This window comes from Hemitrygon akajei, chromosome 18 (assembly GCF_048418815.1).
Source record: "Hemitrygon akajei chromosome 18, sHemAka1.3, whole genome shotgun sequence".
Taxonomy (NCBI): Eukaryota; Metazoa; Chordata; class Chondrichthyes; order Myliobatiformes; family Dasyatidae; genus Hemitrygon; species Hemitrygon akajei.
Window position 1 is genome coordinate 12,908,656 of NC_133141.1, and position 24,381 is coordinate 12,933,036.

The 24,381-nt window shown below is 42.5% G+C and overlaps 2 protein-coding genes across 7 annotated transcripts in view; one reads left to right on the forward strand and one right to left on the reverse strand.

Annotated features, from left to right (window-relative positions):
• Positions 1–10,260, forward strand: part of LOC140741103 (STE20/SPS1-related proline-alanine-rich protein kinase-like) — a 64,441-nt gene extending 54,181 nt beyond the window's left edge. The window contains exons 16-17 of the mRNA XM_073070853.1: positions 2,972–3,036; positions 5,630–10,260. Of these exons, the coding sequence (XP_072926954.1) occupies positions 2,972–3,036; positions 5,630–5,701 (137 nt within the window). The 3' untranslated portion in view covers positions 5,702–10,260. The remainder of the gene's footprint in view (positions 1–2,971; positions 3,037–5,629) is intronic.
• Positions 10,261–14,220: 3,960 nt separating this feature from the next.
• Positions 14,221–24,381, reverse strand: part of lima1a (LIM domain and actin binding 1a) — a 129,203-nt gene continuing 119,042 nt past the window's right edge. For all 6 annotated transcript variants that reach the window (XM_073070852.1, XM_073070846.1, XM_073070849.1 and 3 more), the window contains 4 exons: positions 21,444–21,513; positions 20,363–20,454; positions 18,025–18,158; positions 14,221–17,205 (listed from right to left, as the gene is read on the reverse strand). In XM_073070852.1, coding sequence (XP_072926953.1) covers positions 16,191–17,205; positions 18,025–18,158; positions 20,363–20,454; positions 21,444–21,513 — 1,311 coding nt within the window. In that variant the 3' untranslated portion in view covers positions 14,221–16,190. The remainder of the gene's footprint in view (positions 17,206–18,024; positions 18,159–20,362; positions 20,455–21,443; positions 21,514–24,381) is intronic.

Genomic DNA, 24,381 nt, shown 5'->3' on the forward strand with positions numbered 1-24,381 from the left:
GAGTGTGGAGGCGATGGTTGGGCAGAATTTACTCACTCTCCTGCATTGTTCATTCCTCTCTCCGGTGGCTGTTGTCTCTGTGGGTTTCATGGTGTTTTGCCTCACTAATATGATGAACTGAGATTGAGGCTTGGGCCTACTACTCCAGGGAGCAGAGCTAAGGACTCAGTCTGGTTTGAAATGCTGTCGTTTGCATGATATGTGTTTTTTTTTTAAATTTCCTCTTTCTCTGCGTCTTCTCTGTAAATTGGGTTCTTCAGGTTTCTTGTTTTGTGGCTGCCTGTAAGCAAGAAATTTCAAGGTGTATAATTTATCCATTCTTTGATAATAAATGTTGATGAAGCAAAAGATATTAGCCTGAGTGAGTCCAGGTGGAGTGACTGGGAGTGGATCAGAAAATGAGGTAGATGTCTGCTGAGAATCACTGTCCAATGTTTGATGTCACTTCCACACAGATCAGTGCTGGATCCACTATATTAATGACATGGATGACAATGTTAACATGGTTTGTAAGCTTGCAGCTCATACCAAAGTAAGTGGAACAGTGAAGGTTTATCCAACATCACAACAGGATCTAGGTGAACTAGGAAATAGACTAATGAATGACAAATGGAATTCAACTTGGACAAGTGCAAAGTTTTGCATTTTGGTTAGTTACCATATTGGATTATCGTCCTGTGGCATTAACATCAACCATTGTGAAATGCTTTCAGCGGCTGGTCATGGGGCACAATTAAAACCTTTTTCCCGGCTACATTAGATCCTTTCCAGTTTGCTTATCACTCAAATTGAACCACTGATGATACCATAGCCTCAGCCCTGTCCCACCTGGAAAATGGGGTCTCATCTGCCAGACTGCTGTTTATAGACTTCAGTTTGGCATTAAACACCATCATACCCCAGAAACTGGTGGGGAAACTGTCAACGCCTCCTTCTGCAACTGGACACTGGACTTCTTTACAGTCAGTCCATGTGAGCAGCAACACCTCTAGTCCCATTACGCTGAGCACTGGTGCTCCCCAGGGCTGTGTGCGGTAGCCCACTGCTGTTCACACTGCTGACGCACGACTCTGTCGCAGGATCCAGCTCAAACCGTGTCATCAAGATTGCGGATGACACAACGATCGTAGTAAGCCTCATCAGCAATGATCAGGAGTTGGAGTACAGAGAGGAAGTGGAGCAGCTGATATGATAACAACCACCCAAGTCTGAATGTGAAGAAGACCAAGGAAATGATGGTGGATTTTAGGAAGTTGCAGATGAACCATCCCCTCTGTGCATACGTGGCTCCTCCGTACAGAGAGTTAAGTCCACCAAGTTTGTGAGAGTTCACATCAAGGATGGCCTCACTTGGTCCGTTAATATCACCTTCCTGAATAAGGCGGCACAGCAGCGTCTCCACATCCTGAGCAGATTGAGGCAAGCGAGGCTCTCTCCCCCCACCCCCCCCCCATCTTAACTGAATTTTACAGGAGCACCATTGGGAGCACCCTGAAAAGTTGCATCTCCATCTGGTATGGGAGTAACAGAGCATTGGACCACAAGTCCCTACAGAGGACTGTGAGAATGGCTGAGAGGATCTTGGGGGTTTCCCCACCATCCATCAAGGACATTTATCAGGAGCGCTGTGTACACAGGGCCCTTGGTATTATTATTAAGGGTCCCATCCATCCATCATCCTCTCTGACTCTCTACCATCAGGCAGGAGACTCCAATGCACAAAGACAAGAACGGTCAGGATGGGAAACAACTTCCTCCCCCAGGGCCTTTCGGCTTCTGAATTCCCTGCTGCATCGTATTCGAAGTGTCACCAGATAATTTGTACTGTACCCTACAGTATTTAGTTTGTACACTGTTCATCTATGTGTAATTAATTTGTAGATTTAATTCTTACTTTCCTAAGTTAGTGTGATACTGTACTGTATACCCTGGTCCGGAGAAACATAGTCTCATTTGGTGGTATACGTGTATATAGTTAAATGACAATAAACTTAACTAAACCAGGGCATGACTGGGCCCTGGAGAAGGTCGTAGTGGTGTCACAGGTAGACATGGTGGCTAAGAAGGCATTTGGCAAGCTGGCTTCCATCAGTCAGAACACTGAGCACAGGCGCTGAGACGTCATGTTACAACTGTACAACCGCACGTGGAGTATTGTGTGCAATTCCGGTCACCCAGCTACAGGAAGGATGTCCTTGCTGGAAAGGGTGCGGAAGATATTCACAAGAATGTTACGGGGACTAGAGGGCTTGAGTTATTAGGAGCTATATGGGTTGGAACTTATCTCTGGAATGTAGGAAGTTGAGGGGTGACCTTATGGAGGTTTATAAAATCATGAGAGGTGAATTTCGTTTTTTTTTCACAGGGCAAGGGAGTCTAAAACCAGAAAGCGTAGGCTTAGGGTTTGAGGAGAAAAATTGAAAAAGGGACTCGGAGGCAACTTTTTCATGCAGAGAATTAGTTGCCAGAGGAAGTTATATTCTGCATGTGCTGCTGCAAGCAAGTTTTCATTGCACCTGAACTTGTACAAATATATGACAGTAAACTTCACTTGACACACAGCTACAATATGTAAAAGGCTTTTGGACAGGTACATGGATAGAAAAGGGCTATCGGGATATGGGCCAAATGCAGGTAAAAGGGACGGGCTCAGATAGACAGCTTGGTTAGCAAAGGACCTGTTTCCAGAATGTATAACTCTCACTTACTATCAAAGTGTTGTCAAGTTGAGTGTGAATATTGCTATCCATTACAGGCAGATGACTTACCGATAATCTACTCTGCCTACAGTGAGCTGCAGACATCATTGGGGCTTCCATGCTCTCAGACCCCTGAAGGGACATGGGGAGTTTTGCTGGCCCAAGTTTTTCTTCACTGAAAACTTTGGCCCACTCCATCCCATTCATTAGCTTGAGGACAGCTGGAGGATACAAAGTCCTGTTCTCTGCTAACCTTGTTTTCTGTTTTTTAGTGGCTAACAACCTGCAGAGACTAATCGATGACCCTCATTCAAACAGGACACTCACATTTCGGCTGGTAAGGAGACAAACTCTCTCTAGGTACTTCTCAAAAGCACAAAGATGTAAAATGCTGTCCTAAACAGTTTTGTGGAGGTTCATAGATCACCAACGACTGCTTCCTTTGCCAAACTGTTATTTAAAATCGGAGAATGAATTGTCCTGCAGGATTGTGATTGGGGCCCACACCTAGTCCACCTTAAAATCCCCAAAAGAGTATTTGATCTTTTTACAGCGCATTGTCTTGAGCTGCATATTCTGGAAAATTCTTCCCAATTGTCCATTGACTGTGGCCCAGTTATCTAAAGCAATTCCTTATGCTAATGTTTTCCTGCTATTCATGGATTAGCAGGGGAGGTAGATTTAGAGATACAGCATAGTAACAGGCCCTTCTGCCCCAATGAGCCACACCGTCCAATTACACCCATGTGGCCAATTAACCTACTAACCTGTGCAGCTTTGGAATGTGGGAGGAAACCAGAGCATCTGGAGGAGACCCACACAGTCACAGGGAGAACATACAAACTCCTTACAGACGGTGGTAGAATTGAACCTGGGCTGCTGACATTGTAATATTGTTACGCTAACTGCTACACTACTGTGCCACTGGTATTGACAACTTGAGGCTTTTCAATGACAGCTCCTCTGCTCTTCGTACTTGTCAACTCCAACACTAACCAGGAGAAACACATTGACGTTTCCATCTCAAACATCAGGAACATCTGAGATTCAGACCATGTGTCCCTACCAATGCCAAACCCACACATTCCGGCCTTGGCCAAATTGTCCACCTCCTCCTTCTCAGCCCTGGTGTCTTTGAAAAGCCTACCCCCTCCCAGTCTCTTACTCCGGGGTTGCTCTTGTCAATTGTCAGAGATCCAAAGTCATACATTGTTGATTCCAAGTCTGTCGTTCTCTCCCCCCGCCCCATTACTCCGTGCTTACCAACCTTCCCCGCTCTGTGAACTTCAACATTCCCTTTGAAAGCCCAGCCCACAGTCACATTCAGCTTTGCATTTGATTCTGTGCCAATATCACCCCACCTTCCTGCCCTCTCTCAGCTGTAATTCATCTCCTTCCTTGAGAACTCACTCCCCAAATCTCCCCTCTTGCTACCTGCACCATTTCTGCACATAATTCTGGAAATTGCTTGGCTGTGATACTATCTTCAATTCCTGTACCTGTACTTCCTGATCTGTGCATTGATAGAAACCCCACTGCTTATCAGATATCAGAAGGTCTCATTGAAATCTTGGTGCTGGCATGGAGAGATCAATCTACGGCTTGAGCACCAAATGCTTTATACTGTTATCAGAATGGGCTCAGGCTTTGGGATGATAAGCTCCTGACTGCTTGGAAGACTCAAAATTGGCATGGCTGAGTAGCCTCAGTCCGGTCAGCAGTCATCTAAATCTGAGGTCATGAGGCCATTGGCATTGGTGGGGAGGGGTGAGGGAAATGGGATCTTGATACAACAGGAGCTAAGGTACGTGGTTGAATTATGCCAAGTGCCTACCCTTTAACTACTGGGTTGTTTACTTGGCAATTTTAACCCCAGATTTTCAGCATACGTCAAAATTCTACCCCCAGAACCCCAAGAAGCCTGAAAAAGCAAAATGTGCTTAGCCTCTAAAGCTGGTAAAATCTAACCATTACCTAAGGTAAACTTAAAAATGGTTCTGAATTGATGTGCTTTTCTCTTTGGATAATGCCCAGTGTGTGGTCATCGGTGATCATACCTGCAAAGCCAGAGGAGTGACCCAAACGGTAATCACCTGGAATGAAGAGTGTTGAAACAGAATTCAGTTCTTCACGCTGACCGATCTTTATCCGCACTCACAGAATTCTGAAATAGTTCTTTTTTTAAAAGAGTGATTTTTGTGATTGTCAGACAGTACCATCACTTTACTGCAGATTTCAAAGCATGCTACTTTGGCAAGCTCAGTTCCTGCTGGCACCAGGTATCTGCTCAAGGAGATTCCTGGGCACTCGACAGCTTTGGTACTGTCAAGCTGGCCAGGCAGATGATCCAGGTATAAGAATTGTCACCAGCAGCAAACCAAAACACAAAGATTGGGACATACACCTTGGATTAAAAATATTTATGTAACAACAGCAAAGAATTTAATTTTTAAACATAATAATTGTTATTTGGAAACTGAGGAAATTACAACTGCCAGAATGTTAGGGCAAGGATTGTTAACCAGTAATTATGGGTTAGTATGGCATGAAAACTCACAAAGACTTCAGCAACAAAGCACAACCTTTTTGCAGTATTTAACAAGGCTGGTTTGCAAATACACAAATTGATTTTGACTCTGGACAAGGTTGCCTATAGAGTGCGGGGCCAAATGAGTGACAGAAATCTTGAGCCTTCTGCTTTAAACTGTGTATCTATGGGAATCGCAAAATTGCTGTCAGTTTCACAGAGTATTGATGGCAAACATTGTTGGATTCACCATCATTACTACTCTACAATCCGGGCCATTGTAACCAAATGCTCCTCACTCTCCCCTTCAATTGGCATCTAGTTTTACATGATGACTGGTCAGTAAAGAATGGAAAGGAATATTAGCTGGAAGCTCACTCTTCACCCGTCATTCTCCTCACAGGTCTCTGGCTGTGAGGGCTACAGCCCAGATGAAACCAAACTCATTGGATTTGCACAGCTCAGCATGAGATGACAATCCTCCTCAGAAAATGGTACCAAAGAATTCTGAGATGCCTCTCTATCAACATGACCTGAACCTCCACTGCCCTTCCCCAGAGCACTTTGTATGATTCTGTTTAATTCTCATGCTTCAACTAGTCCTTGCATACTATCAATGTAATAGCTCAATATTCTTAAAGAGGAACTTCAAAGACTTTGAAATGACCTAGCACTAGATGACCTAGCTCCACTTCTTAGCCATATACAATGGGCTTGTGCCTCCTTGGATAGAGTCAAGTGTTTAATTCAATTGCAGAATTATAAAAGAGGCAAGTTTATCTCCTTCCCTCTTGCAGCCTAGGTTCAGTTTTAAAGTAGGAAAAGGTCTCAGAAAGGGACTGTACTTGAGCCATTTCATCTTGATAATTAACCACCTCCTTTCCAGGATTAGAGCAGTCATACCCTCTTGGCCTGTTCTGAATTGGCATATGAAAATTGTTTACTAGGCCGAATTTTCCTTAGGGGAGATGTACATCTGCTGCAGTACCAATTGGTATTATACTTTTCAATGGTGAGATAACCTAGTATGGCTTAACTATCCTCATACCCTAGGATCTCAGTCACCAATTAAGAATAGGAAATTATTGAGTCAGTGGCATAGGAAGATTAAAGAAGTTTATAAATTGCAGAGATGAACAGTTAGTAATTTAGTGCCTGCAGCAGTGAAAGCAGTGTGTTTAGAAGAATTATTATCAGTGAGGTAGTTGCCAAATACAATATAGTTGGATCCCCACCTCTCACTCGTTAGAGCAAACAGACTGCTTAACGAGTCCCTTCTCTGGATTAATTTAAACATCTGCTACCAATGAACCAGATGTTTAGTTTGAACTTTGAACCATGGTCCTCTAGTATCAGACAGCTTGTTAGAGCAGTGGGATCTGACTGCATTAAGGATATTTGCCCCTTCAGCTCTTCCCTGACAATATTAAGAGGCTCAGCTATTGAAATGAAATATTTTTTAAAAAAAATCTAGAAACACACCGCTTTGCCTGCTGCTTGGCTTGGAAGCTGATTTGCCTCGTGTCCCGTGGCTGGGTGGATGAAGGACATCTGTTCCATGGTAATAAAGTAGGTACATGTGAGCCAGCTATGGAGGGGAAGCAAAGCTTAGGGGTTGATCTTCCTTTGCTGGTTACAGCAGAATAAGATGCAGGTGCAATGTAACTTTTTTCAAAATAAAGATTACTAGGCTGTGGGAAGGGTGAGGCCTAGAGGCCTAAAGCTGGGACAGTAGGTAAAGGACAGACCCATTCTCAAACTCTTGTTCAAGGACTGGGGTGTTCCCAGAATAAAGCACACACAGATTTCTGCACCCATTTCCTTGAACGGTCTTGTGTGTTGGCTTCAGTCCGACCACAATTTGTAAGCCAGTTACAGATATTCACCAAAGCGTTGAACTGTGAGAATAGCAGGCAAATAGTGCCTTTCTGGATTAGACTTGAACTTGGGTAGTCTGCATTTAGCCATGGCAATTTCATACCCAGGAGGGGTGGGGAACTGTGGGTTGCTGAATGCAAATTGTATACAATGTTCCTGCTCACTAGACTGCCCTGTCCTCAGGCATGAAGTGCCTGATCGATGCAGACAGATCTAGCCCACTCCTTTCTCTGCTCCTAGAGTACAGCCCTCAAAGGTTGAAGCTGATGGCTCGTTTGACTCCAGCCTAGCTTCAAATTCCAGGGCAAGAATGTGGCCTCTCCTCATATGGAGGGGAAGGGGGGTAGGGGAATAGAGGAAGGAAGAGAGGTCATCTTCTCATAAACCAAAGAATAATGTGGCCTATTGATCAGGAAATTTCAGGCATTGGGAGCTGTAAACCCAGGAAAACAAACTGAGCAGGAAATATTTTGTGAAATGAAACCTTAGAAACTGAGAAGATGCAGGTAAATGGACTTCCCCTTTTCCAATCTATTCTCTGGGGTTCAGGGTCAAGGGAGAGCTAAACAAACCCAGAGCTAACAGTTGAAACCTTTCTAATAAACCAAATAAATGTGATAACAATCAGGCAAGAATTTTATATGTGTTGACTTGAGTGTAAGTAAGTGTGTCCCCTCTGAAAAGTACATAATAACTGACAGAACTGCTTTCAGAGGGATTAATCCCCTCAAGAACAATAGCAGGGTCATGTTGTGCTGCCAGGCTTGATCCTAGCTCAGTTCAGTAACTAAGTATTACAGGTGGTGGGAAATTTACTCACTATAACCCTCCTTTAGAGAGAGAGAGAGAGAGAGAGAGAGAGAGAGAGAGAGGGGAATAAAAGTCATTCTGGGTTCCCAGCCCAGGTCACCACTCATCAACCCCAGGAGATAATTTCTTCCCTTGTGAATTGTACAAAAACATAACCAGGCTATGTGAACAGGCTTCTCTTGCCAGATTGCTTCCTGAGACCCTGCTGGAGGCAAGCCTGAAGTTGGGGAATTGGACCCCCTCACCTTTCACTACCTTTGTCTGAGGTAGGAAGATTAAAAAAGCTACTAGTGCACTATGACAAAGATAAACACTTCTTGCTGTGGCTACCACACGTCCTCAAATAGTCACCAATATACTACAGCTAAATAACTCAGAATAAACTTGAACTGTTCATTGCCATTAAAGCCCACGGTGTCACACTACAGTGAGTGTGGTTGCTGGATTACAGACACACATCATTCTCCTTGCACTGAAGCAGAGGGCTCTAATCCTGACTAGCTCTGCCTTGTTCTGGCTTCCCAACATGTGCCTAGTAAGAACAGAGAAAGAAAATGGCAACTTGACTCAGTGTACAGATACCAAGAGAAGAATATCCCTCCATAAACTGCAAACAAGAGCAGGGAGGGGATTATTATTTGTGGGTAGCTGGGTGAGGAGTTTATTTTAAAAAAGGTGAAAATTAGGTTTAAATTATATGGGGTCACACTGGTATTTTATGAACATTAAAGTACTTGCAAATTCATGAAGTGGGACACAATCTCTTGCAGTGTAGGCCAGTCATGGTGATGTTCAGTTTAAAGCAGATATGGAGCCTGTTTTATCACACTTTATTCTAATCACAAATAGCCAGTAGTATGGGACTAGGACAGTTCATTCATACCCAGAGGAATGAGGTACTACAGGATTGCCACCTATTCAGTTGTGAGGCATGTGTCCAGACAAATACAATGCCAACAAGCCCAGACCTAACATCGCTATTAACCTATTTAGTAGTTTATATTTTAAAAAAAGGAGTGCAAGAAGAATGACTAGGATGATATATCCTGCTGAAGTTGATGTAAATAATTAGAGGAAATTAAAAATGAGTATGCTGGACAGAACAATGGAGTTGATGTTTCATGTCAATGACCTCTCAGAAAAGGAAGGTGATATTCCCCAAGTGAACCACAGTCCCACACAAACCCAAGAGTATTTGAATTCGGCAAAATACAGCAACCTTAGTTAATGATTGTGGGACCAAGCACAGACATTTTATTCAGTAAGTGCACATGACTGAGGAAAGTGCCTTGTATCACTGCTTTGTGTGAAAGATTTACCTGGTTCTAGATGAGTATGATGGATTGTAAGGATTTATTCGTATACGGGTTTGTGTATCAATGCTGCTGTTTACATCCTATGATTACTGGATATACAGTATCCTCCATGCAAGATTGCAGAAATGGTGACTAATAATTTATTTTAACATTGATGTGAATGTGGAGAATTGTGAAAGGATTCCACCATTTTGAAAATTATTTTTTGTTTAACATTGTAGATTGTGCCAGAGTAACCAACTTGTTGCACTACTGAGAAAGCTCTCCCTATGGCCGTGACAGATGCACTCGGTGTCCTTTACAAATAAGCATTTAGCCATCCATTCCATGCTTTGTGCATACATAACATTTACAGGATAAGGTTAATGTATTGCTGGACTGATCTGTTCTCCTGTAACCCTCAGATTTCCAGAAGGTGACAAGATTAAAATTAAGTTCTCCAATGCAGAAGTACTTTATACTCAATTCAAATTGGAGGGGTTTTTATTCCTGGACCTTCTAGTGTGTAAATGAGGCAGCTAATATTTTGATGCAGTCTGGAGACAGTACTGAACCTTCTCTGGTGGGGGTAGGTGTGGGTCCTTTATGAAAGTTGATGCTCTGTCATACTCCAGTGCTTAATTAGTGATAGGAGGGGATCATGAAAGCCAAAGTTTAAAAACTTGCATTCCCATGTTACACAAATGGCACTCTACTTCCATATGGTTCACACTAAAGTCCTCAATAGACCCAGACCAGGACCTTAGGAAGCACCTCCAAACTGATAGCTAGCTTTCAGAATAAAGACTTTTCCTTTCAAGTTTTATTTCCCTCAGGAATTAAGGAAATATGGCAAGAAAAAAATTGAAAAAGAGATGCATCTTAAAAACACACCAAATAATCTATTGGCAAAGACAACTATACAAGAAATGGGCACTTTGTACCATAGGAAGAGCTTTCGTGAATCAGTGGGAGTTGAGAAGCAGTATGATTTGTTTGCTCCCTCTCCTACATTCTGAATATGTCACTAAGTAAAGTAACCACAATCCAATCGTTCCTTGTCTCTGCACTACTTAATTACATTTTCACATGGTGAAAATCGTTTGTGGTCAAGTATTGGCTCAGCATCACACATGGTTTACCCCCTCACTGGAACACTATGACTTTGCAATTACTGTAAATAGTCAGCCCAAGCTTCACATTTATGGCTCATTCTCACACAGTACAAGTATATTTTTTAAAAATCTCACTTTGCTGGTTATATTGTGTATTACTTGTGCATTGCAAACATCAACTTGGCCAAGCCATTGTTCAAGATACAATCTTCTGGATAGCGATGCATTGAGGACACTGATGGCTGCAAACATATCTGAAGAGCAGCAAGGTTTATTCCTACAACATACACAATGCCTGCACTTGGGTCATTAATCCTCTCTCTACCAAGGGCAATAGTGATGCATCATCTGGCTGTTCTTTATTTATTGTTTTTAACTTTTTATTGTGCGCAAATTGGCTGCTACATGTTTACATAACTCAATTTTTAAAAATAAAAAAGCAATTCATTGGCTGAAAAGCATTTTGGGACATTGAGAAGGCACAATGCGCTAAATTCAATGGTGTTCTTTTGTACTGCTTAGCATTTTTCATCAATTCAGAGAAGCACAATTGCTGCAATTACAAGATGATCACAGAGAATTTAACCACTCTCAACAGTGCATATAGCCCTAATCAAACAAATTAAGAAATAACAAGCGCAAATAGCTTTCCCTGGGCTGTGTTAATTGAATTCTAGGGCTTGTAGACTCAGAGCAGCAAGACAATTTAGCAAGCAATGCTCCCACCTTGCTCCAATACTACAGCTATTCAAGAAAGCAATTAATCAACTAGTTCTTCAAAACCAGTTTAAGATCTATAAATTAAGGTGTTACAAGATCAGAGCTGGGCCCTGTTCAGCTTGGTTTGAATAGGACCTCAAAGTAGTGGGTAAAGCAACAGACCATGTGAAAAGTCTTGCAACAGAAACAGCAGGGAAAGCCTTTGACCAACTGGGGTCAATGACTTGGTATCCCAGTCATCAACTGTGCACCAAGAACTAAGTGGGAGGTGGTCAGGCTACTCATTTAGTATGTACTTCTGTGTCAGTCATAAAAAGATGGAAAACCATGCTGCTTCTTCCCTTCCCACTGCAGGGGGAAGAGGAGAGCAGGGAAGAGAAGAAGAGTGGTTTAAAAAATAAATAAATTTGAAGTTACAAATGAGAGGAGAAATGGTAGATTTAAAGTAGTTTAGAATCTCAAAATGGTCATAATAGTGGAATTTAAAACTATAAAATACATCAACTTTGAACAAAGAGCAAACAGCATAGGAGAGAGAGAACATGTGTAAGATTAGTTAAGTTAGCATAATACGATGACCACCAGACAATCATTTGGGGGGGGGGGGGGGGCCAGAAAGAGAGAAAGAAGAATTAAAAAAAAACTATCACAGACAGCAACTTCACAACAGCATTTCCAGAGAAGCAGAATATCCTGATTCAAACAGCCAGGTGACAAAAAGGATTTAACATTGTATGCCTAGTTGATGAATATAAAGTGATGAATATAAAGTGCTGAATATAACCAAATAAATATGGACTTACTACGACTTTGCAAATCCATACTATACACACAAGGGCTACAAACACAGCTCTGCAAGATCTAGCTGAGACTGAGCCTTATTAAACAAGATACAATGATCACAACTGGATTTCAATATAGGGTAAAGCAATTAATGTAATATTCAATGCTTAAGCTTGTGATTAGTCATGTTATAAATATTAAATAAAGTAATATTAGTTAGTGTACCTTTCTGATGTCCTGTGATGGCTGATAAGTACAATTACATCTTCAGTGATTTGGCTTATTAATTTATTCACACTGGTTATAGACAATGTAAAGAGATGCAGAGTTTGGCATCTTGTGAACTTTGAATATGAACTACAAACAAAGAATGGGGAAAAGCTTGCCTTTTGGCCATTAATGGGATGGTTTAAACTTATAGGGCCTTACAACACAGTACACACCTTTCAGCCTAGTCATCTTCCTGTTCTTCACATACATGTAGTACACCTGAGTTTTCCTTAATCCCACTTGCCAAGACCTTCTCATGTCCCCTTCTAGCTCTCCCAAGGCCATTCTTTAGCTCCTTCCTAGATACCTCATAACTCTAGAAGCTTGAGAATTGCTGACACATTCCAATTCTACAGTAGGAAAGGAGGTAACATTTTGTCCCAGACATGATAAATATCCTTGTCTTCCTCTTTCTGTCCCCCCCCCCCCCCCTTCACTTGTAGGTTTTCTAATGACCGGGAGTAACATTGAGTGATTACTTGTCAAAACAAGCTAAAATTGAGGCACAGACAGGCACTGTTCAGAGCAGCTTGGTTCAAAATATTGTGTTACTCCACTATGGGAGACACAGGGTCAGGCGCAATAGTGTGTCAATGATTCCAGTTTAGTGTTCCACTACAGCACATTGACATGAGTTTTCTCTACAATAGCTTTTAGTACAGCCACATAGTACAGTGTAAACTGCACTGTAAACTTTCTGGAATACAAGTTTTTCAAAAAGTAGAGAAAGCTAACATTGAGATTAGTAAATGATTGGTCATGCAATGGACAGTGATATCGTGTACTTCTGTATAAAAATGTCACATTTCCATTCTTTGAAATCTCATTACAGCTGGTAATCTGTTCAATGTGTCAATGTGCAATCTGTGCAGTGACCATTGCGGTTTGATCTCCTGGGAGCACTGTGTACCAATGTAGCAGCTGTGACTAGAAGAACACATTGGACAGTTCAAATATTTACACACAGTACAATTACTGTTGTCACCAGAATTTGGGGAGAAGTGGCATTTGGGTCTCAAACTATTTAACTATCTCTTGGGCCCAGACCCCATTTGAGTGGGAACGATTGAAGTCATTTCATTTGGGTGAAGAGTAAAGGATTTTTCACTCCAAATAGGAAAGCCCCACAGTCTTAAGTAGCAAAGTAAAACGTAGTATTTTTCAACTCGAAGGAATAATTAAGAGTATGCTCAAACATTAATCTTCCAATGATCTTGCCCATTTCCTTTACACTCTGAAAAAGACTTGGTACTACTTAATTATTACATTTAGAGCATCACATCAAATCTCTTTCTGGAACATGAATCAGAAGCATCTTCATAATTGGAGCATTAAGACCACAAGACACAGGAGCAGAATTAGGCCATTCTGCCCTTTGAGTCTGCTTCACCATTTCATGGTGGCTGATTTATTATCCTTCCTAACCCTATTCTGCCTTCTCCATGTAACCTTTCAAGCCCTGACTAATCAAGAACCTATCAATCTCCACCTTAAATACACCCAGTGACCTGGCCTCTGTAGCTGTCTGTTGCAATAATACCACAGATTTACCACCTTCTGGCTAAAGAAACTCATCTGCATTCTAAACTGACATCCCTCTGTTCTGAGGCTGTGTCTTCAGGTTCTCACTTCCCCCATCACAGGAAGCATCCTCTCCACATCCACTCTAGGTGTTTCAACATTCAATAGGTTTCAATGTGATGTCTCCCCCCCCCCCCCCACCATTCTTCTAAACTCCAGCAAGTGCTGGCCCAGAACCATCAATCGCTCCTCATATGATAACCCCTCCATTCCGAGAATCATTCTCGTGAACCTCCTCTGAACCTTCACCAATGTTAGCACATCTTTTCTTAAGGGGCCCAAAACTGCTCACAATACTCGAAGTGAAGCTTCACTAATGTCTTATAAAGCCTCATCCTTGCTTTTATATGCTAGTCCTCTCTAAATAAATGCATTTGCCTTCCTCACCAACTTAACCTTCAAATTAACAGCATTGTGCCGATTTCTGTGGGCCAATGTGCTGTTGCCTGGGGCTCCGAGCTTATTGCCAAGAGGTGTTGGAGATGTGTGGTGTACCATGCTCAGTGTCAGCACTGCATCCAAAATGAAAAAGTACAATAAACTTTATACTGAAGAGATTTTATTACATGCTAAACAAAGAAATCATGTCACAAACAATACACAAGTGTAGGAACAATTTTAAAAGAAAGTCAATGGTGGTCGTCAATCCTTTTACTCCAAAAGTCATTTTGGATGTTTCTTCAGCCACTTCCAGTTTCAATGGGCAAGAACTAAGCTAAACTACCTTATGTTTTTGGGATTATGTGGGAGGAGTTCCTGCTTGGATGAACGGCACAGAAGTCATCCCCCAGAGAAGTAGTTTGTGTGGACTCAGTTACCAGAGAGAGGTCTAGAGTCAGAACACACAGCATGTTCTAGTTTAACACCAACCCCACAGATACTCAGCATCAATATTTAGAGAAGCATAGTAAACAGGGACATTTGGGCTTAACATGGTGGAGTCAGTGGAAATCTATTTACCATCAGGATATCTTAATGTGGACACTCAGAGCAAGTATTCCCCCACTCTTACCACCAACATCCTTACAATGGAAGATGGGGAAAGAGGTCTCTACAACTTGTGCAACATTTGGAATTAAGAATGGCATGATTGGCTGTAGCACACACAAAATGCTGGAGGAACTCAGTGGGTCAGGCAGCATCTATGGAAATGAATAAACAGTTGATGTTTTGGGCCGAGACCCTTCATCAGATTGGAAAGGTAGGGAGATGCCAGAAGATAGTCAATAATAACTGTTCACCTGCAGTAAAATGAGAAACATCAAATGCAACGTAATAAAACGACTGACTTTACCTGAAATTGAAAAAAATCCTTAAACCAAATCAAGTGCCAGGAGGCTGTAGTGACACATCTAACACATACCCAGAGAACACAATTCAGCATTGTGCAGCATTAGTGTATACCAAAATGTCAGAATATTAAAACTGCAAACCATATCACATATCAAATTCTTCACTTCCCATCTAAAATCAAAAAACACTTATTTTCAGCAGCATTCTGTCCTCGAACATATGCTGTACATATAACATCAAGGTACAAAATCATAGAGATTGGGGAACAAAGGCAGATTGACTGAAGACTAACGTCAGGTTCGCAGCCACAACATTACTGCTCAAGTGGTGTATATTCAAATGCCCCATTTACATCTTACTGGAATTAGATGCACAACTTTGACACGGTGAAGACATCAAAATGTCATGGTTACAGCTTTGAAATGCCAACATTGGAAAGGCTAGTTGGTCACACAGAATATTTGGAGCCCAGTCCTCATGTCACTCAACGATGAGTGATGGATCTCTCCAGTCCTCTAGCCAAACACATTCAATCCAGCAAAATGTAAAAAAAAAGCTGATAACCTCACTTCGAGAACAGGGGCTGGACAATAAGAAACAGCTACCTTCAACATTGGTTAGTTTTTGCTCCTTTATCATTTATAGTCAAGTTGCCTTCAGTTCTTGAAGGCATCATTTTTTGATAAGCCCAATACATCCTTTCTTTGATAGATATTGGGAGACCACTGTGTGCTAAAGGAGTGCACTGAATATAATGTGGGGTAGGAAATGTAGGAAGCTATATTGTTTTGAAACTAGATTAGGTCCTACCCAGCAGGTGGGTGGATGCTGCCCCAGAACCCAGGCCTGAATATTGGAACCCGAGTGCAGTTTAAACTGACAATTCCATAATCATTCTTTTCGTACGCTTGGATCTTTACAATATGCACCTTTTAGGGTCAGCAACTATAACCAGTTGAGAGGAAATAGGACTCATAGCATGTCCAAGCAGAATCTTTTTCAGAGTGGACATAAAAAAAAATACAGCAATGTGGCTATTACTTGCCCCTTACTCCAAATAGAAATCGATTTACCAAATTTTTCATTTCAAAATAACGCTCCCACCAACAGAGACACTTGAATAAACCACTTTGCAGCAGGAAGGTCTGAGCTGATACTGACTTCTAGAACCCACAAGGCCAGCCACCAATTAAAATGAAAATCACCATATCCACAGCATCTAATCCTCATCTTCATAATATCTATTTCTCTTGATTTGTTCTTCAACTGACAGTTCCTCGATTGCTTCCACTTCATCTTCATCCTCCTCTGAAAAACCAATGTCTTCCAGTTTTTTCTCATACTCAGGAATTTGCTCATTTGAGACAAGACTGTCCCCTGGGGTTTGCAGGGAGCCTGACTCTTGCCTAGATATCTGCTCCTTATCCTTTCCAAGGTCAGTCTCCCCAGCCACCTCTTTGAACTGATCTTTCTCTACAGGTGGATAGTTGTCACTTTGGACTTCTACCCCCTCTCCAACCACCAAATCACTCTCCCCCTCAATCTTGGCTGGTGCTGGCAGCTCCTCTTCATCTTTCACACTTTGTTTCCTCTCATTCTTTGGTTCAGTCTCCCCCTCACCTTCCTTTTCTTTAGTGACTACCACATCCTGGACTGCACTCTTGGCGGGCTGGGCATTCTTCATCGGCTCCTTAACAGCCACAGGTTTCAGGGGCTCGGCCACGCTAAATGGTCTCCAGCGCTCCTTCAGGGAGGCACTTCTCCTCAGTCTGGAGCCATTGACGAAATCTGAGTTTCTCTTGGTGGTCTGCTGTTGGTCATCCTCTGGAGGCCATTTTGGTTTGTTAACTCTGATACCCTCTTCAGTGGAACTGGTCCCTTTAATTCCTGCTTCAGTGGGTGGTGGCCAAGCTATTTTTAGCCTCCTTGTTTCCACAGGTTTCTCCACTTTTTCAGGTGAAGGACCAGAAGCCAAAGCCTCCATGCTGGCAGCCAGAACCCCTACCTTGGCTATAGAAAGCTCATCCACTCCAGAGCCATCAGCCTTGGCCTCCAGTTTATCCAAGGAGTCTTCACTCTTGCTCTCCATGGGGTCACCCTCGTTTCTGGTCATCCACAACTCTTTGTGGGGTTTGTGGCCAAATCCCTCATCATAATTACCTTTGGACTTGAAGAGCTGACTGAAGTGTGGCTTGCAGTAGACACTCCCATGGAGGGAGGCAAAATTCCCAAGGCTGAGCAAAAGAAATATAGAAACATTTAAGGCATCTTGCAAACAAGGACTCGGAGACCAGGTCTTGGCCAAACATGTATCATCTTTAAATGCAGGCAGAGAAACACAGAAAGTAAGACAGCAGCACTATAAGGCTGTGTGCGGCATGTGGCCAAGTGGTTAGGGAGTTTGACTAGTGATCTGAAGGTCGCTAGTTTGAGCCCCAGCCGAGGCAATGTGTTGTGTCCTTGAGCAAGGCACTTAACCACACAATGCTCCAGTCTACCCAGCTGAAAAATGGGTACCGGCGAAAAAATGCTATAGGGGTCAACCTCGCGATAGACTGGCTTCCTATCCGGGGGGGGGGGTCTCGTACTCTCAGTCGCTTCACGCCACAGAAGCCGGCATAAACACCGGCCTGATGAGCCACAAAGGCTCGGGACAGGACTTTGACTTTGATTAAAGGCTGCAGTCTCAGTGGTGTTGGTTAACCAGTGGGTTTAGCAGACATTCAAAATCCTCACTTTCCAAGATTACCCCTTTATTCTCCTCTCCCCCTCCTAAAAAAGAAACAACTTTGTTTTATGCTTTGTTCCTGACTTCTAAAAGAACCTTGGATTTAAATACTAGAATCCAAATCCCACTGAGCAACAACTGACAAGTAAAACCAGAGACACTGGGGGTACCCAAAATGGTCACTGCCATTTGCCTGGAATTCAGCCCAGATCAGGAGGTTCACGGAGACCCTTTGTGCAAAGTTTACCCATACATAGAAGGGTGGGGTTGAAAAGAACAGATTTTGGATTACAACTGAGGAGGAAACTAGAATCAAAGGTCTCACCTGAGTTTCATGTTACAGTAACTACAACGGAAACAGACGTTGTGAAAGACCTGTTGGTTTGCGACCAGGCGCTCCATGGGATAGACCGTCTTTTGGCAGGTGACACACAACTCCCTAGCTGGGAGTTGGAATTTCTGAGAGCCAAAACAAAAAATAAGGCACTAGTTATTAAATGAAAATTGTACAAATGGCAAAACAATCTTGAAATGTGACAGAACATTAGGATCAAGTGGCACTGCTTCACATATTCAAAAAGTCAGAAATCAGAGGGGGAACCTGGCCTGGAGAAAGTCAGCAGCAAATACTTGAGTGAATGACGAGGTCACTTTTGCATTTTGTAGATTCAGTTTAGACTATATTTTTAATGTTTTCTCCGAACAGTTTCCCCAAGCACAAATTAGCAGAATGGGGGCAGGAAGAGGAGGAATAAGGCAACATCTTCAAACAAAAGGCATTTACAGCAAGTGAGAATAAATGAAATAGGAACAGGCTGTTAGACTTTTTATGCCCGTTCTGCCATTTACTAAAATCATGGACAGTCTTTTACCTCAGCAACACTTTTCTTTGTTGACCCTACATCCTTCAATTCCCTTAATATACAAACATTGATCTCTCCCCCAACATACTCAATGATTTATAAACACGAGATTCACAGCTCTCCTGGAGGGAGAGTACCAAAGATTCACTACCCTCCCAGAAGTCAACCTGGCGAGAAAGTGACATGATTTCAGAATGTTGCTGAGTTTAAAAAAAAGCTCACTTAAACCAAATGTTGGTTTAAATTCAATTTTAAAGACTATCAAGTTTACATCACAGCTTACACAAGATGTCTTTTTTTTAAGGGTGGGGGCTGCTATGGAAAACTTTTTTTAAATTGATGCTGTACCCAGGACCCCTAACCTTTGGATGGCAGCACTGTTATACTCTTGACACCAAGTTGCCCACATGTCATAAATAATAATGACAACAGTAGTTTCACACCCCATGCATTTTAAACCTCAATACAAATGCAAATCAAGACTACAATCCTCCTCTCCCTTCCCAATAGCAACACACCCATGCATTTCAAGCAGAGTTTTGGTTAAAATATGTGATTAACCAAAGCAGGACAAGAGCAGCATATTGCTCAGACATTAACTTAGATCAAGCAATTTTTGTTAAAGTTTTAAAAAAATGTCAAGTCTCTTTATAAAGAGCAAACAGAACCTCATATCGGAGAGAGAGGAATTCAGAGAGAGAAAAGGGATACTTCAGGAACAAGTAGAAGCTGAAAAATAGGCAAAGAAATAAGATTAAGCAGCAATATAATCAACAGTAAAAGGAAGTTAAAAGGTTACAAAGTTTATAAATGCACTGATTCAATAACAAAAAGAGACTAAACAATTCTTCATGCTTTGCCCTCATCTTAACTGTTCAAAGTCAAACTTTCAACTGTAATCGCTCCAAAAAAATTGATTCTAATCATTTTAGATATGAAGAGCTAGCAATATACTGAATATTTTCAATATCAGGAGAGCCAAGTAGATATTCTGATACTGAAATTCTCCTTTAAGAAATTAGCCTACTTTAGAGGACTGAATAACTTGACCACTATAGATAGCCATTCTCTGTTTGGACCTTCCATTCAGATTAACAAGGTGACAGATGTGGTGGTAAATTCATCATATTTTGTAACCATAGCACCCAGTGCCTGAGAGGCAGCACACAACCTCGATGAAAGATGCTTCATGCTGGGACTCCTTGGATGCTGAGGAAGCCATGTCTAGGAGTCAGACTATTTAAATTGCTAGGAGCTCATCTCCTTATCCCACTGACAAACTTGGAGACTCAAAAGATCTGGTACCAAGATAACGGATTTGTTAGTGTAAACACAGCAAGCTCACAGCCACCAGACTCCATGACTATAGATAAACAGGAGCAGCACAAAACTGATCAAGGCTAGGAACTATCAGGTTTGATCTCACTTCTCATCCAAACTAGCTGATCCTGGGTGCTGCAAATTATTTCAGCTACCCATGAGATGGGAGAAAGTATTCTAGAGGCAGCAGAGTTCCCATTCTAGATCATAACCATTTTGAAAAGCTAAGTTCAAAAGTTTCTCTCCTCTTCATTCCTCAACCCTCACCGCCCATGGTTGTCCCTTGTCAACTAGACTCACATGGAACAGAGGGCCACCTGTGCAGATATGGGAGTAACACTGGTGCAGTGCGGACAGGAACTCTTAGCAGGGAAATAAGCAAGACTAATGAAGAGGAAAAAAATTTTTTTGTGCCACTTGCCAGTTTTGTGAAGTTGAAAGTGAATTATTTAACAAGCTGAACCTCTAGAGGATGCCTACCTTAACAGATTTGGCTGGAATGTTTTGTATTTCCATGGTTGGTCTTTGTGCCTTGATCCCATCAGCTGAAAGCTTTGGCATCCCTTCATTTTCTGTATTAACATTTGACATTTAATAAAACATTAAAAGCATGAATTTGAACCACAGACTGTTAGCTGTCAGTTCAAACACAGGAGTGATGTTTTCTATTTTGTTTGAACTGCAAACATGGCATCAAAACCTCTAGTAGGTCACCTACTGGCTGGAAGTGGTTGTACAGATGCACCTCCATACAAAACACCAGGCAGAGTCAAGCGAGACCCACCTCCCACAACCAAGGAAGCATCCAGCTGAGGCTTATACTCCAAATAGTCTGCACAAGGCAAGGCTGGAGCTGGAAGCTTATCTTCTTTTAAAAAGAGTTTTTCTTTTAAAATACGAGGTTTTAAAATCTGAGACTGCGGATGCTGGAATCTGGAGCAACAAATAGTTTTCTGGAGAAACTCAGATCAGGTAGCATTTTCAGCAATTGTCAGTCAGACATTGCATCAAGAACTCTAGTTCCTCAAGCAGACTGATGGTGCCCAAAACCACATCAAGATTTCTTTAAGAAAAAAGTAAAATATTTAAAGAAACACATCAAATCACTGAAATACAATTTAAAACATTCATATACGGGTAATAAAAAGGGAAAAATATTCTAGCCTATTCCATCTCAGCCCCAAGAGGCTGGATGAGGTTGGCGGCAATTTCTGCCTGCTCTAGGATGAGAGGCAGATTCTCTAATGTAATACAGTGGAACCTCTGTGCACTCGGAGTTTACAGAGCCCAATGACTTAGTGGAGAGACAGATACCACTTGGCACACCCCAGGAGCCAAACTGCTAATGGCCCAACAAGGATTAGCTCCCTGACCTCAGCCAAGCTCCATTTGGCCCACTGATCTCCAATATTTGGAGAGCAAGCATGTTATTCCCCCAGGGAAGACTTGGCAAAAATTCAAGAGTTAGAAAGGCTGCCAAGCCACGTCTGAACGACACGTAAAGGTAGCTCTGGTAAATGGAAGAAACACGCAGGTAGAGTGCAAGCGTAGTGTGCCTCACCTTGGGTATCGAGTTGTCTTTCAGAAATAGAACTTTTCCAAGAACGGGAAGTGCTTTCAATCACAGACCCCTGAGACAAAATAAAGAAAATTATAAAGCTGCATTTTTCAGTTTAATGAAAAGAAACATGAAACAATGATAGAAAGATCTTCTCTAGGCAAATTTTCAAAATAATAATGCTGTAATTGTTTTGTCTATTGAGGTTTAAGCTTTGCGCACGATTTGAGAAGCAACCTTGAAGGGATGAATAGCCTACTTTAAAGAAAAATTATGCTCTAGCACTCTAGTATCAGTCCTTAATTACTGCAAAGATAATGGAGGTGGGAGGGATAATCACACCTACACTTATGAATCACAAGAAGTTGGCCTCACTCAAAGCAGCTGATTTAACTGGAAGCCCATCCACAACCTGAAATATTTGTTTCCTGCTCAGTGTCTGCAGCATGTCATTTACAAAATGCAGCATAGTCACTTACCAAGGGTCCCGTGACCACACCTGCCAAGCCCATAGTGCCACTGCATAAATAGCAGTAGGTACATGGGAAAGCACTAAGCTCTCCTCCATATCACACACCATTCCAACAGTACCCTCAGGTAAGCAGACAGCAGCCAGTGTCAGATCAATGCTACCTTTATGGGCAAGAAGGGATGTACAATAAACATTGGCTTGGCTTGTAATGCTCTGATCCATTAATCAATCAATAATGAAATATCTAACATAATTCACTAATCTTATGCTTATAACAGAAGTGTAGAAGGGCATTTACCCCTCATACCTGCTCCCCCACTAACGGCTGATCTACTACGTCACTCTCCTGTACTAACCCATGTCCAATTCCCACTGTGTGAACATTTATTCACCTCTATCTTCAACACCCTCAGCAACTGAGCCTCTTGGGGAGAATTCCAAAAACTCACAGATCTACATAATTCGAGCAAGACACCTCAGCTATTGTCCAATCCTGCTGCTTTTCAACCTGGTCAGTGTTCTCACACCTTGCTGGATCAGCAGACACCTTGATTCAACCAGCTACCCTTGCCCTACCCCACCATTCATCTTCTGATCATTAAGCAATATAAGCATTTAGAAAAGATTGAAGAATAAGTGACGCGCAGGTGCGTGATGTAGCGCGCCAAAGGTTTAAAAAAAATAGACCGCCATATACAGCGGCCATCGGAGTGGACTGAGGCAGAGTGGGACGGCTTTGGCTCAACAGGCAGAGGCAAGGTTTGAACGGGGCATGACTGCGCAAGTGCGTGAAAGTCGGCCTCTGAGATCAGCAGGAGAATTTAAAAAGTGAGCAGAGGCTGAGGACAAGCTTCACTCCAAGTGAGGTAAGGCTGCATAAGCTCCTTTAATTAATCTAATTAGCTTAGGAGTAGGTAATGGAGGCAGCAGTTAGGGCAGTTGTGTGCTCCGTTTGCAGTATGTGGGAAGTCAGGGCAAGCACAATTGTCCTTGATGACTACACCTGCAAAAGGTGCATCCAGCTGCAGCTCCTCACAAACCGTGTTAAGGAACTGGAGCTGGAACAGGATGAACTTTGGATCATTCGGGAGGCAGAGGCAGAAATAAACAGGAGTTACAGGGAGATAGTCATCCCTAAGAGTCAGAAGACAGGAAGCTGGGTGACTGTCAGGAGAGGGAAGGGGAGTAGACAGAATGAGCAGAGCACCCCTGTGGCCGTTCCCATCAATAATAAGTATACTGTTTTGGATACTGTTGGTGGGGACGACCTACCAGGGACAAGTTGCAGTGGTTGCGTCTCTGGCACCGAGACTCGACCCTCAGCTCAGAAGGGAAGGAGGGAAAAGAGGAGAGCAGTAGGGATAGGGGATTCGATAGTTAGGGGGACAGATAGGAGGTTCGAGATGGAGAATCCCAGATGGTCTGTTGCCTCCCTGGTGCCAGGGTCCACGATATATCTGCTCAGAAGGAGGGTGAGCAGCCAGATGTCGTGGTCCATGTAGGGACCAATGACGTGGGTAGGAAGAGTGAGGAGGTCCTGAAAGGTGAGCTTAGGGAGTTAGGCACCAAGTTAAAGCACAGGACCTCCAGGATAGCAATCTCAGGATTGCTACCAGTGCCACGTGCAGGTGGGTTTAAAAATAGTAAGATAGTGCAGATCAACACTTGGCTAAAGACATGGTGCAGGAGGGAGGGCTTTAGATTTATAGATAATTGAGCAGTTTTCCAGGGAAAGTGGGACCTGTTCCGGCGGGACGGTTTACATCTAAACTGGGGGGGGGGGAGGGGGAGAGAAACAAATATTCTTGCAGGTAGGTTTGCTAGAGGCTCCAGTGGATTTAAACTAGATACAAGGAGGGAGGGGAATCAGAGTGTAGGAACAGATGTATGGGAGAAGGAAGAAAAAGGATAGTAAAGTTGTTTGTACTGTTAGAGATAAACAGAGAGGAAGAGGTGGAGAATTTCTTAAATGCATTTATTTTAATGCTAGGAGCATTGTAAGAAAGGTGAATGAGCTTAGAGCATGGATTGATACCTGGAAATATGATGTTGTAGCTATTAGTGAAACATGGTTGCAGGAGGGGTGTGATTGGCAACTAAATATTCCTGGATTTCGTTGCTTCAGGTGTGATAGAATTGGAGGGACAAGAGGGGGAGGTGTTGCGTTGCTTGTCAGAGAAAATATTACAGCGGTGCTCTGGCAGGATAGATTAGAGGGCTCGTCCTGGGAAACTATTTGGGGTGGAATTGAGGAATGGGAAAGGTGTAGTAATACTTATAGGGGTGTATTACAGACCACCTAATGGGGAGCGAGAATTGGAGGAGCAAATTTGTAAGGAGATAGCAGATACTTGTAGAAAGCACAGGGTTGTGATTGTGGGAGATTTTAGTTTTCCACACATAGACTGGGAAGCCCATACTGTAAAAGGGCTAGATCAGGGGTGTCAAACTCATTTTAGGTCACGGGCC